Consider the following 13,150-nt stretch of genomic DNA (forward strand, 5'->3'; position numbering starts at 1 on the left):
TATTCAGGGCTAAGGGCTTTGCTCGGGTGCCCAATGGTGAGATAACTAAACCCGCATCTACAAGCACAAGCAGAAAAAAGTCCATAAAACACATTTACAAGATATGTGGGGTCGTCTGGCGCACTGCGGGCCCATCCCCTCAGCGCACTGCGGGCCCATCTCCTCAGCTTCATTTCGCAAACTAAATAAATAAATAAATAAATAAATAAATAAATAAAAAACACTTTCTCCCAGGAGCTCTCAGACATGGCTGGAATTTCACAACAAAATTGCAGATCCAGCTGTGGGGAGTGCGGCCCACCGACAGACAGCAGTGGCATGAGAAGCCAGATCCCACAGTGTGGTAAGAGGCTCGCAAAGCTGGCATGCGCCGACATGTGAAAGCCGACCGCAGGAGCTGGCGCGAGCACAAATGATAGAACAGAGCAGAGCAGGTCTTCAAAACCACTCTGTTTATTTAAAAACCAAAATGACAATAAACAGCAAAACTTTTTTTTTTTTTTGAAAAACAGTATTTGTTACCTACAACAGAAAAGAGGTGAGAGTGGGAGGAAAAAAAATTACAAGCCAGCAGATACCCGAAGTAATGCTCTGTTTTACATCATCTGATTTGATGCCAATTAAAACAGCTAACCTTTGGTCTTATCATCATAGACCAAGAAACAGACGCAACTAATGGCTAAAAAATAAGAAAACAAGCTTTGTTTGAAACCACGTTCAGTTAAGCACTAATCTCACAATATGAGGAAAGAGCTAATAACCTTTAAACACATACTGAAAGCCTGTACACAGTAGAATGGAGAGTCAAAGACTTCATTAGTCACCTTATACAAAACTGGAGAAATTGCGACATGGTCACCCCCCCTCACTACCCCTAGCAGAAAATGCACCAGGGCTGCAGAAACAGGCATCACATTTACAGAGAAACGTCATGGTCTGTTTACATTCACAGAGCCACTACTATACACTTCCGCCTTCAGATCCCATTTGGAGTAAAATGAGCACGAAAAAGGGTCACGAAACAGCAGGAAGCCTCCCGTCTCCCACGCTAAGGGCAACAACATTCACGGAAACTAGCAGGCTTGAAAAACAAATAGTCACTTCTGATGTGTCCACACCCCGGCCTGACGTCAGTTACCTGTGTGGAGCTGAAATAAGCTGGGTGGGGGTGTTTGCCCTATGCGCTTTCTGAGGACCACCCTGGCCTTCACCATGTGGGAACATGCTGCTTCGTTCGGCCGCTAAACAAAAAAAGAACAGAAGTATACGCAGGCTGGCTGGCCTCTTAAGGATCCACCTCCTTTTACGGGAGCTGATACACCGATGCTTCAGTTGTCCCAGCGACTCTTCTTGCGTTTCGGAGGATCCGTGATGGGGAAGCTTCTCTCGGCCCTCTCGCCTCTGCTGTCATCCCCCGGTTTGTCCCCCCCATTCCTGTCGGCCCTCCCCTGTCCGTTACTACTGTCCCCATGGCGCCCACCACTGTAGCGATCTTGATCTCCGTATCGGTCTCCATAGCGATCCCCGCCGTGCCGCTCGGTGCGCTCGGACCGGCTTTCTGACAGGGAGCTCAGGGAGCCGCCGCTGGTGAAGCCCAGCATCTTCGTGCCCAAGCCGTGGGACGGCGGGGGCGGTCCCATGCCCTGAGAGGAGGAGCCTCCCCGGGATCGGCTGCTGTCCTGGGGTTCCTCTGTGGGCACGGAGCTCAGGCTGCCGGCACTGGTCCAGCCTGACGAGCTGCTGGAGTTGGTGTTAGTCAGCTTGGGCGGCAAACCGGATGCGGCCACAAAATGATTCTTATACTGAGCCTGGAGGGAAAATAGCATAGACATGATTAGGGTTCACCCATTCAGAGGAAAGATGGCACATATACACGTGATTAGGGTAGCTCTCCACTGGCTGTTGGCACCAGTACCTGAAAGGCCTGTTTCAGCGCCGACATGCGGTCCCCCATGGCCCCCGAGGATGGTTTGTAGGTCTCGTAGTTACTGAGAGAGGAGCCACTTGCTGCGACTCCACGCTCCTGTGGCACGACAGAAACGGATTAATTACAGGTTGCAGGACCACCAAGGTGCTAAAGCAGCCCCAATATAAGACAGCCTCCAGCTTTTCATGTGGCAAAACAAAGGGGCTCACCGATGTGTCGGCCCCCAGGCCGGGCCTCTCCCTGTAGCCCAGGCCACCTCCACCAATGTTCAGCTTTTTCCCCTTGCCTCCCTTAAAGCGGGACTTCCTGAACCAGGGATTCTGCGTGGATACAGATGTAAGAGGACAGGAATCAGGAGCGCAGAGTTGTGGTATTGAAATAAAAGCAACACTATTAGGAAGTCATGGCAGTGGGTGGGATCATCATCCCACTGCATTTCTCATTGGCTCCCACTGGGTTAAAGCAGGCAGTGATTGGCAGCAGTGACTGGGACATGGCTTATGCCCATTTACCTGCATCGCAAGATCCATGAGTTCTTTGGAAACATTCTGATTGGCTCCTTCGAGGTTGCGCACGAGGTCGCCAGCAAAGGAAGTATCCTTGATGGTAAGCAGGGTGTAGGCCAATCCCTTCTCCCCAGCACGACCCGTGCGGCCGATTCGGTGAGTGTGCGTGTCGATGTCACGAGCCACGTCGTAATTGACAACAGTGCGGATGGATGGGATGTCCAAGCCACGGGCTATAGGACATACACCACTGGGGGTTACTTATGAGTCATATGTCATAAATCAGCAGAACTAACTAGAAGTGAAACCTAGAAATCAATACAAACACTAGGGTTCCAGAACCTTCACTGATGGACCAATCCATGCACACCCCCCATAACAGCTCAAGACAGAGAGGTTCTATTCCAACCCCTGCTTACCCGCAACATCTGTGGCCACCAGCACGGGCAGACTCTTCTTCTTAAAATCAGCAATGACCTTGTTCCTCTCACTCTGGTCCATGTCTCCATGCAGAAGGCCCAGGCTATAGCCCTCCTGATTCAGGTTGGTGGCCAGCTCCTCACAATTGGCTTTCTTGGTGACAAAGATGAGCACAGATCCGGAGGACGTGAACTCTACCAGGCGCCTTGTCAGCCAGCCCCACTTGTCCAGGCCGCTGGGCAGAACCTCTACCAGCTGGGTCACATCCTCGTTGGCCTGCCAAGGACCGGAGTGGTTAGCACAAGGTTATGTGAAATAGTAGCTTCTAGGATCTCAAATCATTTCCACGTGACACAAATTTATGCAAAGAGTCTCCAACTGAACTCCACACTATAAACAAGACTGGTTACTAATTAATGCAATGGTTTGACTGGCACTGTGTCTGAGACAGGCAGCCTACCTCGCCAATGTCACCCTGCACCACGCGGATTGGGTCCACCAGGATGTCCCGTGCCAACCTCTCGATCTTTTTGCGGAAGGTGGCACTGAAGAGAAGGGCTGTGGGGAGAGGCGGCGGCATGCAAGTCATAAGAGGGTAACGATGGACAACAGGTGGACAGACTGAGGGTGAGAACACTTACTCTGTCTGTCGGGGCGCACGTGACTTGCAATGGACCTCACCTGATACTCTGAAACAAATGAGAACAAGATCAATATTAGATTTCAACATTTATTCAGAGAGATGTACAGTTTGGGACAAAAGCAATTGGTGTTGAGGGCCTTGCTCAAAGAACCAGCTGTGAGATCAAATCTGCAACCAAGCCAGGGATCTAAACCAGTAACCTTCTGATCACAGGCATGGCATCCTAACCCGGTGAGCCATGCACTGTTCACATTATAGGCATACACTACACATACATGTCCCCTTCCATCTGTACATTGTTTTCCTCAGTCACTTCTGCTGGTGTGGTAAACCTGGACAAGGCATTAGGCAAGGAGCACCCTGGATGGGATGCCAGTCCATTACTGGTTATACAGTAAAAACCAGTTATAACGGACTTCAAGGGACCTGGCAAGACAGTCCGTTATATCCAGAGTTGCCCAGAACACAACTACAGGACACCATTTACTCGTGCCACACCCCAGAAAAGTAGTAATCCAACGTTACCCGTATTTTACCTATTGCAACTCAACAAAAAATCATTTTGTTACACACATTTTCTTTTCTTACTACTGTAGTGAAGGAATGCATAGCAAATGACAGGAGGCATTCTAATACCCTAAACTAAATGATGTTCTAATGCATTATGTCGTACTGTACGCATATTACTGGGAAGAAAAATAATCTTAAATTTTCTTCTGGGCTGCATTTCTTTAAGAGGTTTTAGTGATATATGCATCAAGTTTTCCAACACAATTCATCAGAATGTCTGCTTCAACATCATCATAGGTGGATTTGCGCATTTTCTTGCTGCAATCTGTAAACTGCAAAGAAGTCCTGTACTTCTCAGTTACTCCAGATGTCACTGACTGGAGATTTACTTATACCATAGTCACGTACAATATCTGCTTTTGTTTTTTTTTTGTTTTGATTAAAAGAACAATTTCGCGTTATAGAACGACACTTTGTAGCAGACTTCTCAGCCATTTTGAAAACAACTACTGATGCGCATGTCTGCATGGCTGAACAAAACAAGTAAAAGTGGCCCTAGGGACCAAATTGTTTGTCCATTATAAGCGAAATTCCGTTATATGCAAGTCCGCTATATCTGATGCTTTTTCTGCATGTTCTTAAAAGGTGCACCGCTGGGACCAGCAGACCTCGTCCGTTATAGATGATATTCCATTATAAGCGAGTCCACTATAATGGGATTTTACTGTACACACAAATTGAAAAACTGAGACACCAATTCACATCTTTGGACAATGGGAAGGGGCTATCAAAATAGGGAGACTATCAAAACTACACATACACAGGACCGGGCAGGACGTAATTCAAAGTCTCCGCCTTGGAGGAGTTATGAGGCAGTCTATTGACAGAGCCACTGTCCTCTTCCAAATAGCTGTTACAGCTGCATCAGGCTCTGCGATCCCTGTCGGGACCTGCTGGTTCAGGCAGGGGGCGCCCTTACCGAAGCCCATGTCAAACATGCGGTCGGCCTCATCAAAGACCAGGTAGGTCACCCTCTGCAGGGATGTTGCCTTCTTCTTCACGTGGTCGATCAGGCGCCCCTGTCGATGCATGTACAGTCAGGATTGAACATCGGGCTCTTGACCCAGCATGTGGGGTATTTTAAAAAACAAACAAAAAAAAAACCACCACAGAGAGACTCACTGGGGTGCAGACCACGATCTCAGTGCCCTCCTGCAGTGCTTTGGCCTGCTCCCACATGCTGCCGCCGCCGTACACAGCCACTGAGCGCAGGTTGTAGGCCTTCCCGAAGCGCTTGCATTCTGCGTGTATCTGGAACAACATGGCGTGTAATGGAAACATTCAGGTCACTGAGACAACAGAGCTGATTCTGCCAGAACACTCATCTGGTGCAAATAAAACACAGACTAAAAGATACATCACGACTGAACTAGGAAATTCAAGGGAGGCAGTCTGTATCAAATTATAACTTCGAAATTTCATAAACTCTCCTAATTATAGGATAACAGTTAAGCTGCCATAACTTTTACAGACCGGCACAGTGTCAGCTATGGCTAAACTCATTTAATCCGTATGGGTGCTGTTTTATTGCTTTTATATAATCAACAAAATGTATGCAACTCCACTCATGACATAATGATAAAAGTGATATATTGAATTAGTAACATGTGGCTATGATTTAACTAAAATGAGGGAATGAATTAGTAAAACGTGTGCATGATTTGTATAACTTTTATCGTTATGTCAAAATCGGGGCGGAGTAGTTATCGCAATGTTCGGAGAGTTTAAGATTCTGTGAAGTTAGGAAAGCTGTGTATCACACATTGCCTGTCTTGAGATAGGACAGGAACAATAACTTAGCCATTATAGATGAACAATTCCTTTTTTCCTAAATCAGGTGCTTACCAAATAGCTAAGACAGGATCTGAAAGTTAGGAAGTTTCTGTAATATGCTCCCAGAACAGGACAGACAAAACACAGTTTTGAGAATTCAAATCGACTAGGCAAGATCGATCTGTTGTAACTTAGTTTAGGATTAGTGGCTCATTTCTGGAATGAGCAGCGTTATGAATGAGGTAAGGAATTAACAGTACACAATCAGGCTTCCAGCTGCACCTCTCCTGCTAGCCATCACCATCCCTCTCCCTGCCACCCCTTCCACACTCCCCATTGGTACTGCCCTGCCCTGTGCCTGACCTGCTGACAAAGCTCCCTGGTGGGACACACAATGATGGCGATGGGGCCCTCTCCGGACTGCAGCTCTTTCTGGTCCATGATATGTACTAGCATAGGCCAGATGAAGGCGGCCGTCTTCCCGCTGCCTGTCTTGGCGATGCCAATCATGTCACGGCCGCTCAGGGAAATGGGCACCCCCTGTGGGAGGGTAACAAAGGTCAGGACATCTGTCCGAAGCATCACAGCATGGGAGGAAGCAGAGGGCACTGCCAGGTGGAACCCAGAATACCTGGCACTGGATGGGCGTTGGCTGAGTGTACTCCGATTTGCGGATCTGGTGCATCAGCTGCTCGTCGAAGCCAAAGTGAGCAAAGCTGGTGCAGGGCTTCGGGGGGGCAGCTCCAGACACCTGATAGCACACGGAAGTCACATGATCACAACAAGGGAAAACAAGGGTTTCACCCCCAAGGAAGGAGGAGGCAGTGGCAGCATTTCTATCATCCAACTGCAGCCTGCAGAGAGATGGAGGCATCTCACTCCTGAGCGACACCTACCCGCAAGTTCAGCTTTTGCCTTAGCTCCACCACCTGGATGCCTGTTAAAGTGCTCAGCTCCTCATGCTCGTTGTAGAAGTTCTTCTCAAAGGGTGGGTAGTCAATCTAAAAGCAATATGCAGCACTATCATTATGGTTTCCCACATTATCATTTGGAAATTCAGTTCGGTTTTAGGCTTGAGTGTGGTTTTATTATTTTTTTAAAATATTTTTTTTTATTTGATTTTTACACATTTCAGTTTAAGTTTTGATAATTCTATTTCTAGAGAGACTGAAAATTGTACAACTATTTTAGGTGTCTGACCTTTAGAGTTCCTACATGAATACAGTGTACATTGTGTACTCAAAATGGGCAAAACACATTACTTTAGCAGAACAGTATTACAAAATTGTAATGAAAGTATTTCACATTTGTTAGATTCTGAATCAATATTTATAGTTTTCATTTAGTTGTAGTTTTCTAGGTTATTTTATTTCAGTTTATGAAAATGTTTACTTACACTTATTTTTCGTTAACCCTGATATGGAGGCATGACTATAAAAACAAGCCGAATGGGACGAGCTTGTTCTCAAAGACAAGTCATTCACAGATCAATAATGGTTTATACTCAGAGTTGAGAAAAGGAAAATCTGGCAAGTCACAGCTAATATAGCAGTATTAAAATGTCACATGAGAGTTTAGGTATTTTGATTGGGAAGAAGTATTACACGTTATAAACCCTTAACATGCCCATATACGTGAATGAGCATCTAATAATGCTGATTCCACCGTGAGCATCCTCATATAGCTGCATTTGCATTGTCCCTACTGACATAGGGCACTTTTCCACCACACCCAGTACCATATACTTTTGGTCCTTCTCCTTTTCCATTGACTTCTGTTTGAGTACCAGTACCAAAAGTGCCTAACCAGCTGGAGTACTTCTTTGGTACTTTGGGGTGAGAACTGAAATGCTTTCTTTGTTGATTGGTTATGCAAATAGCCTGCCACTGAGACAACACAAACTCCACCTTGAAAACAGTTGCAAACTCAGAAAGCAACGTTTAAAAATTAACTGCGATCTAGTCAAAAGAACAGATACAACAAAAAGATAACGATGGTATGACAAAAAAAAATCTGTCTCATAATACCACTATATTAGGACAACAGGCATATAACGATGTGATTTTGTTTAATAAATATTGGCGTATTTCTAAAGTAAGAAAAAGGGAGTAAATTTCTCACAAACCCACCTAGGAATGATTAAAACAGCAAGGATGAAAATTATGGCGACTGTCTCGGAGAAAGCATGCAGTGTTCATGCAAAAGGTACATTTTAAAATGATTTTTAAACATACATTATATATTCTATAAAAGGAATAATTACAATTGCAAAGCTAGCTAAGGTTCTTTTTCTGATAGGATAAAAATGTTTTAGCAAAATTTTAACTCCCCACGCTAAATCCATACAGAATGAAAGTAACCATCTTAATCTAACTGACTAGAGATTTATGAATTGCATGTGCATAACATGTAATGTTGGTACTAATGTTGCACATCTTCCAGGCCTATAACATACTGCAGTCATTTTTTTAATTCAGTACAAAATACCCCACCTCAAGTTGTAATGGCATTTTCACCAGTACCAGCTTTTACACCAATGGAAAACCAACACCTTGAAGTACCAAAAGGACAGTACATAATGATATGGAAAAGCACCCCTACACACCGATTCATCAGATAAACCAGTGTGGCTCGTATTTAAGCTCAATCACAGTACCATTTCAGCAAGCAATTTTCATAGCTTAAGTCACGGCACCAAAAACACCATCTGTATTAAAATCTTGATACCGATAAAAGCAATTCAACTCCAACTCGGAAAGCAGAGAGAAGGAAGAGTCAAGTACCTCCGAGTGGTCAATGGGTGGGAGGGGCATGATGATCTTCTTGGTGGTGGAAGGGATTGGATTGCCGTCACTGTCATAATCTATGTTTTCCTCCTCCTCTTCTTGGGTCAAGCCGGCAGTGGGGTTCTCCGCCATGTATCGGAAATAAGCCTCCTACATGGGGCACAGCAACAGAGTGACAGAACCTCGCAACCAGACCTGCCACATGGCTGGCTGTCACATTGCAAGGTAAACAATCCAACTGAGCTTGGCCTGCACATTCATCAATCCATAGATTAGGTACGATTGCCCTAAAAACGATGATATCCAGGTCTAGGATGCACAGACAGTTCCAATAAAAGCAGCCATGGTTTGCTCCTGAGTAAAGTAGTAGGACAGCAGCCTCAAAGAGATGCCCATTCTCAAACCATAATGTTTCCTGGAAAAAGCATCAATCGTGAGTATTTCATGCCGTGTCATTTACTCCTTATGTGGCAGGATCTTGGTAATTGTGCTGCAATTTGTGGGTCTCCAAACAGCAGTGCAGGTGTGATATGTATTTTATTAGAGTGTGTCAGATATTTCCGAAAAGCACGAAAGTCTACTGCGACGGGAATTCGGCAACATGCTAACCTGCAATCAGAGATTTAAAGACAGAGAGCAGCTCCTAAAAACACAGTCATTCATAGAGACACATGACTGGGACCGTGGGACTGAAGCAAAGATGACTGAGGATTGCCTCCGAGCAGTTATGCGATAAAGGAGCACGGTGCAAGTCACACTCACTTGATCATCTTCTTCTTCAATGTCATCACGTATACCCCTGGAAGAAAAAGCGGAGAAAAAAAAAACTTCCCTGCAACTCGTCCATACACTCGTCAGCATCCTAAAGAAATACTCATTTTCCCACGTTTTTTCTGTCTCATGACTACCCTGTTGCACCTGCAAACGACACTGTTCCTCCAGCTGGCCAAGGGAGCCGCAGACCACAGAGGACAGTCAGCGAGGGGCATCAAACTTGGCTAAGCACCACACTGCTGTACCATCTTCACTCAAAATAACTTTGTCACCCAGAAATGGCACACACCATTAACCTACCTTTAGAAAAACATTTACAAAAAAAAACAATCATTTCCCATAGTATTTTAACCTTTCTAAAGAATGTTTTGCCCTCTAAAAGACCTGCTATATTCCCTAACCACTAGATCCCCATAAATAATCAGGAAAAACCAGAACAGAACTTACTTATCAGGCTTTTTCTCCTTTTCCTTGTCTTCCAGTTTTCTTAAGTCTTTTGATGCTTGGTCCTACGAACCAACATGAAACCGAACAACGTAAAAAATTTAACCAGTAAGCCTGGAACCAATTAATAACTGCAGAAAATAAAGTTTCACTGTACTCCAAAAAACAGTGAGAAGTGAATCTTACAACAAGACAGTCCATAGGACTTATACAAGTTCTGATATCCTTTTATGTTACTTGACCTCATTTACGAGTTGCAACACAGATAGTGAAGTTTCTCCATTACCTCCACTTCTGCCATGAAGGCATCTAGTGGGTCTTCCTCACTGTCAGTGTCCCTGTCCTGGGAATTAAACTGTTTTCGTGTTGGAGAGTTCTCCGCAGGGATATAAGGCAGGTCAACATTGCCAGACTCTTCCTCATCATCTTCAAAATACCTAAGAGAGAAACCCCACATCATTGCAGTTTAGGATACAGTCAGTTTTATCTGAATTGTCCTACATAAAAAGTACAACAACCCTAAAGCGATTAATTTAAATCTGCAACTCAACGGTTAAACCTTGTCACATCGACATGTGGCACTTACGCGTTTTCCTCGTCAAAATTAGACCTTTTGGTGCCGATCTTATAAAAGGCGGGTAGCTGCTGGTTTTTGCCGTATCCTCCAGTAGAGCCGGCGGCACCAAATGAAGAGTGTGAGGGCCGCGAAAGGCGGGGCTCCTCCTTCTTTCCCGACCCTAAGCTGAATCCTCCAAATCCAAACCCCCTCTTAGCACCTGGACCACCTTTGTTCCAGTTCATTGCTTAATAAGGTAGCCAACCGACCTACGAAGATAAAAAGAAAGAAATTTCAAAGTCAAATTACACTGAGTCGCAGCGCGGCGTATTAGCGAGATAATCACCGAGAAACACCAAGTGGCGTCTAGCTTGCTACATAGCCTTACTACTTATTACAGGCGGCTGTATGTGACATCCCATCGTAGAAAGCTACAAAAGACAATGAGCTGTATTTCGTTTTACACCCCCTTCGCTACAATTAGTTAATTACCTATGTTTTATCCAGAGAAAAATTAAACTATTCGCAGTCCTTGGAACCTCCAACTTAACAGTGTTCCGTCACTAAAATCCGACAATGTTTCACGTCATGAACGGGCGACGAACTGAAAATCTAACAACCAATAATGTTTGAGGATTCGTCATGTTCCCACCCTTTTTCTTAGCATCCGGTTGGTCTTCAACGAATAACATAGTAGTGTTTTTCGCGGACCAATAACAAACATCTTTAGCCCCTTCAGCTAATAATACGGGTATTTTCAGGTCCTTCAAGAGAAGTCACATGTATTTAAAGCCTACGTGCTCATGGAAGTGGCACGTTAGTGATATGCAAAAATACCTTGAAATATGTCTTTCTCGCTTTTTTTTGTAACGAACTTCGAATTAGAGTATTAATTACGATAGTAAAATCTGTTGGCCTTGCTGATCATTGGTTATATTAAATGATTATTTGCATGAGTAGTTACGTACAGTAATATGACTTTAGTTTACGTGAAATTTGCTTGAATGGATCTGCGTGTAAGCGAGCTGTCAAAGTCGCCACTAACAATTAGCGGCAGCAAGTGGTAGGTTAACTAAGATAAATGTTTCAGTGCATGGAATTCAGAACATTGGTTTATATGTAGAAGTACAAAATTATGATCAGTATTATTGTTTTTATCCCAAACAACGCTATATGCATCAGTATAATTTCTCAGGTCATGGTAAGAATATTTTGTTTCTGTCTCCAATGCCTTCTGATGATAAATACTCGAATTTGTCAATTAACAACACCCAACCCCAAATTATTTGCCGCAAATTCGCAAATCTGTGTTTTTAAGACCTTTTTGGTTTGATCGAAGAAAAAAAATTACATTATTGTTCCTATGCATTTGTCAGTTTTAATCAAATATTAGTGTAGCATATCACCTGTTGCATACTGCAGATGGTTTAAGATAGTAGGCCATGCAGGGATGCAACGATACAATTTTTTGTCAGAATGTCATGGTATGTCTAATGCTGTGGATTTTTTGTACCCTTCTGACTGATACCTTTCAACAATGGGATCCCTTTGATGCTTTGAAATCATGGCTTTTGCTGTAGGATGCAACTGAGTAAATTCAGGAAAATCCTACTAGGACAGCTAAACTTTGTTTGGGGTTAATCAGAGTCACTTTAATTGACAGCAGGTATGTATCCAAAAAGACTGAATGCTGTAATTAAATGAAAAGGTGCTTCAACAAAGTATTAGTTTAAAGGTGTGTACTGTTGTGCAACCAGCTCATTATACATTTTTTTTATTTTTAATATTTTTCCCCTTAACATTTTTTTTTTTCGTTTTTCAAATGAGTTGTATAGGTTATAGATCACATTAAAGGTGGGAAAAGTTTTGAAAAACTTTATTGTGGTCTAATAATTTTAGTGGGGATTTTTAATAGGGGTGTGTACACTTTTTATATCCACTGATGATTTTATTGAAAGTGAATTAAAACTGAGAGAGCAGGGTTATCTCTGGAGCAACTGGGGTTAAGTATTTTCATCAAGAGCATTTGGATGTCTTTGTTTCCTTACCACAGCAGCAGACAATTTGTTTGGATCATTTTTTAAGGCTGTGCTGAAATTTGAATTGCAGTTGTTTCCTTCCAGCTGTATTCCCTATAAAATCCACTTGAACTTACAGCACACATTGCCCATCATCTGTCTTGAATATTCCAGGGAGCTCTAAAGCAGTCCCAAATAACATGGCTGTAAACAGTGGAGATTTATGAGCATGGATGCAAAAATCTACTTTACACGCACACACACATAGACCCTACAGACCCAGAAACATTTCTCTGGAAACTAGTAGAAATTAAATTTGCTCTCAGCCTGAAAAAGGAGACCTACAATTACTGTTTCAGCTACAACAACTTTAGAGTGTGGGAGCATACAGTATATGCACAATTTTAACAGAAATCAGTGAGAGGCCATGAAAAATCTCAGGAAGTGCCACGAGGTGGCATAATTTAATCTCGCAGCACTGCAGTTGCACTGTACTTGAAAGCGACGGTGTCTGTCGTGTTACCGAGTCCAACAGTGCCTCAGATAATTATGAAACTAAAATCAGAAATTATGTTTATAGAATCTTCCTGTCCACATGATCATCATATACCTCCTGGACAAGGAGATGGTTCCCCCAACACAGTCGACAGTTAAAGTTATGTCATTAAATTCATGCAGTGGTTTCCTTGAAAGAATATAGAACTCCACCCTAAACATCCACTCGATGTTACAC

The 13,150-nt window shown here is 43.7% G+C and overlaps 1 protein-coding gene across 1 annotated transcript; it reads right to left on the reverse strand.

Annotated features, from left to right (window-relative positions):
* Positions 1 to 435: 435 nt before the first annotated feature.
* ddx42 (DEAD (Asp-Glu-Ala-Asp) box helicase 42) lies at positions 436 to 11,011 on the reverse strand. Its single transcript, XM_049014440.1, has 18 exons — positions 10,892 to 11,011; positions 10,430 to 10,668; positions 10,130 to 10,280; positions 9,847 to 9,908; positions 9,388 to 9,424; positions 8,623 to 8,775; positions 6,736 to 6,840; positions 6,471 to 6,590; positions 6,203 to 6,379; positions 5,189 to 5,317; positions 4,986 to 5,085; positions 3,495 to 3,542; positions 3,314 to 3,411; positions 2,853 to 3,129; positions 2,440 to 2,666; positions 2,137 to 2,247; positions 1,916 to 2,023; positions 436 to 1,808 (listed from the first exon to the last, which is right to left on the reverse strand). Exons 2-18 carry the CDS (start codon positions 10,642 to 10,644, stop codon positions 1,329 to 1,331), a joined length of 2,598 nt encoding a protein of 865 aa, XP_048870397.1. The 5' UTR covers positions 10,645 to 10,668; positions 10,892 to 11,011; the 3' UTR covers positions 436 to 1,328.
* Between the last annotated feature and the right edge of the window lie 2,139 nt (positions 11,012 to 13,150).

Source organism: Brienomyrus brachyistius, chromosome 5, assembly GCF_023856365.1.
Source record: "Brienomyrus brachyistius isolate T26 chromosome 5, BBRACH_0.4, whole genome shotgun sequence".
In the NCBI taxonomy this organism is placed as follows: domain Eukaryota; kingdom Metazoa; phylum Chordata; class Actinopteri; order Osteoglossiformes; family Mormyridae; genus Brienomyrus; species Brienomyrus brachyistius.

Coding starts and splice junctions, on each gene's coding strand:
- ddx42 (XM_049014440.1), bottom strand. CDS start 10,644: ATGAACTGGAACAAAGGTGGTCCAGGTGCTAAGAGGGGGTTTGGATTT. Junction 9,425..9,846: donor AAGGAGAAAAAGCCTGATAA/GTAAGTTCTGTT, acceptor TTTTTCTTCCAG/GGGTATACGTGATGACATTG. Junction 3,543..4,985: donor CATGTTTGACATGGGCTTCG/GTAAGGGCGCCC, acceptor CATTTGTTTCAG/AGTATCAGGTGAGGTCCATT.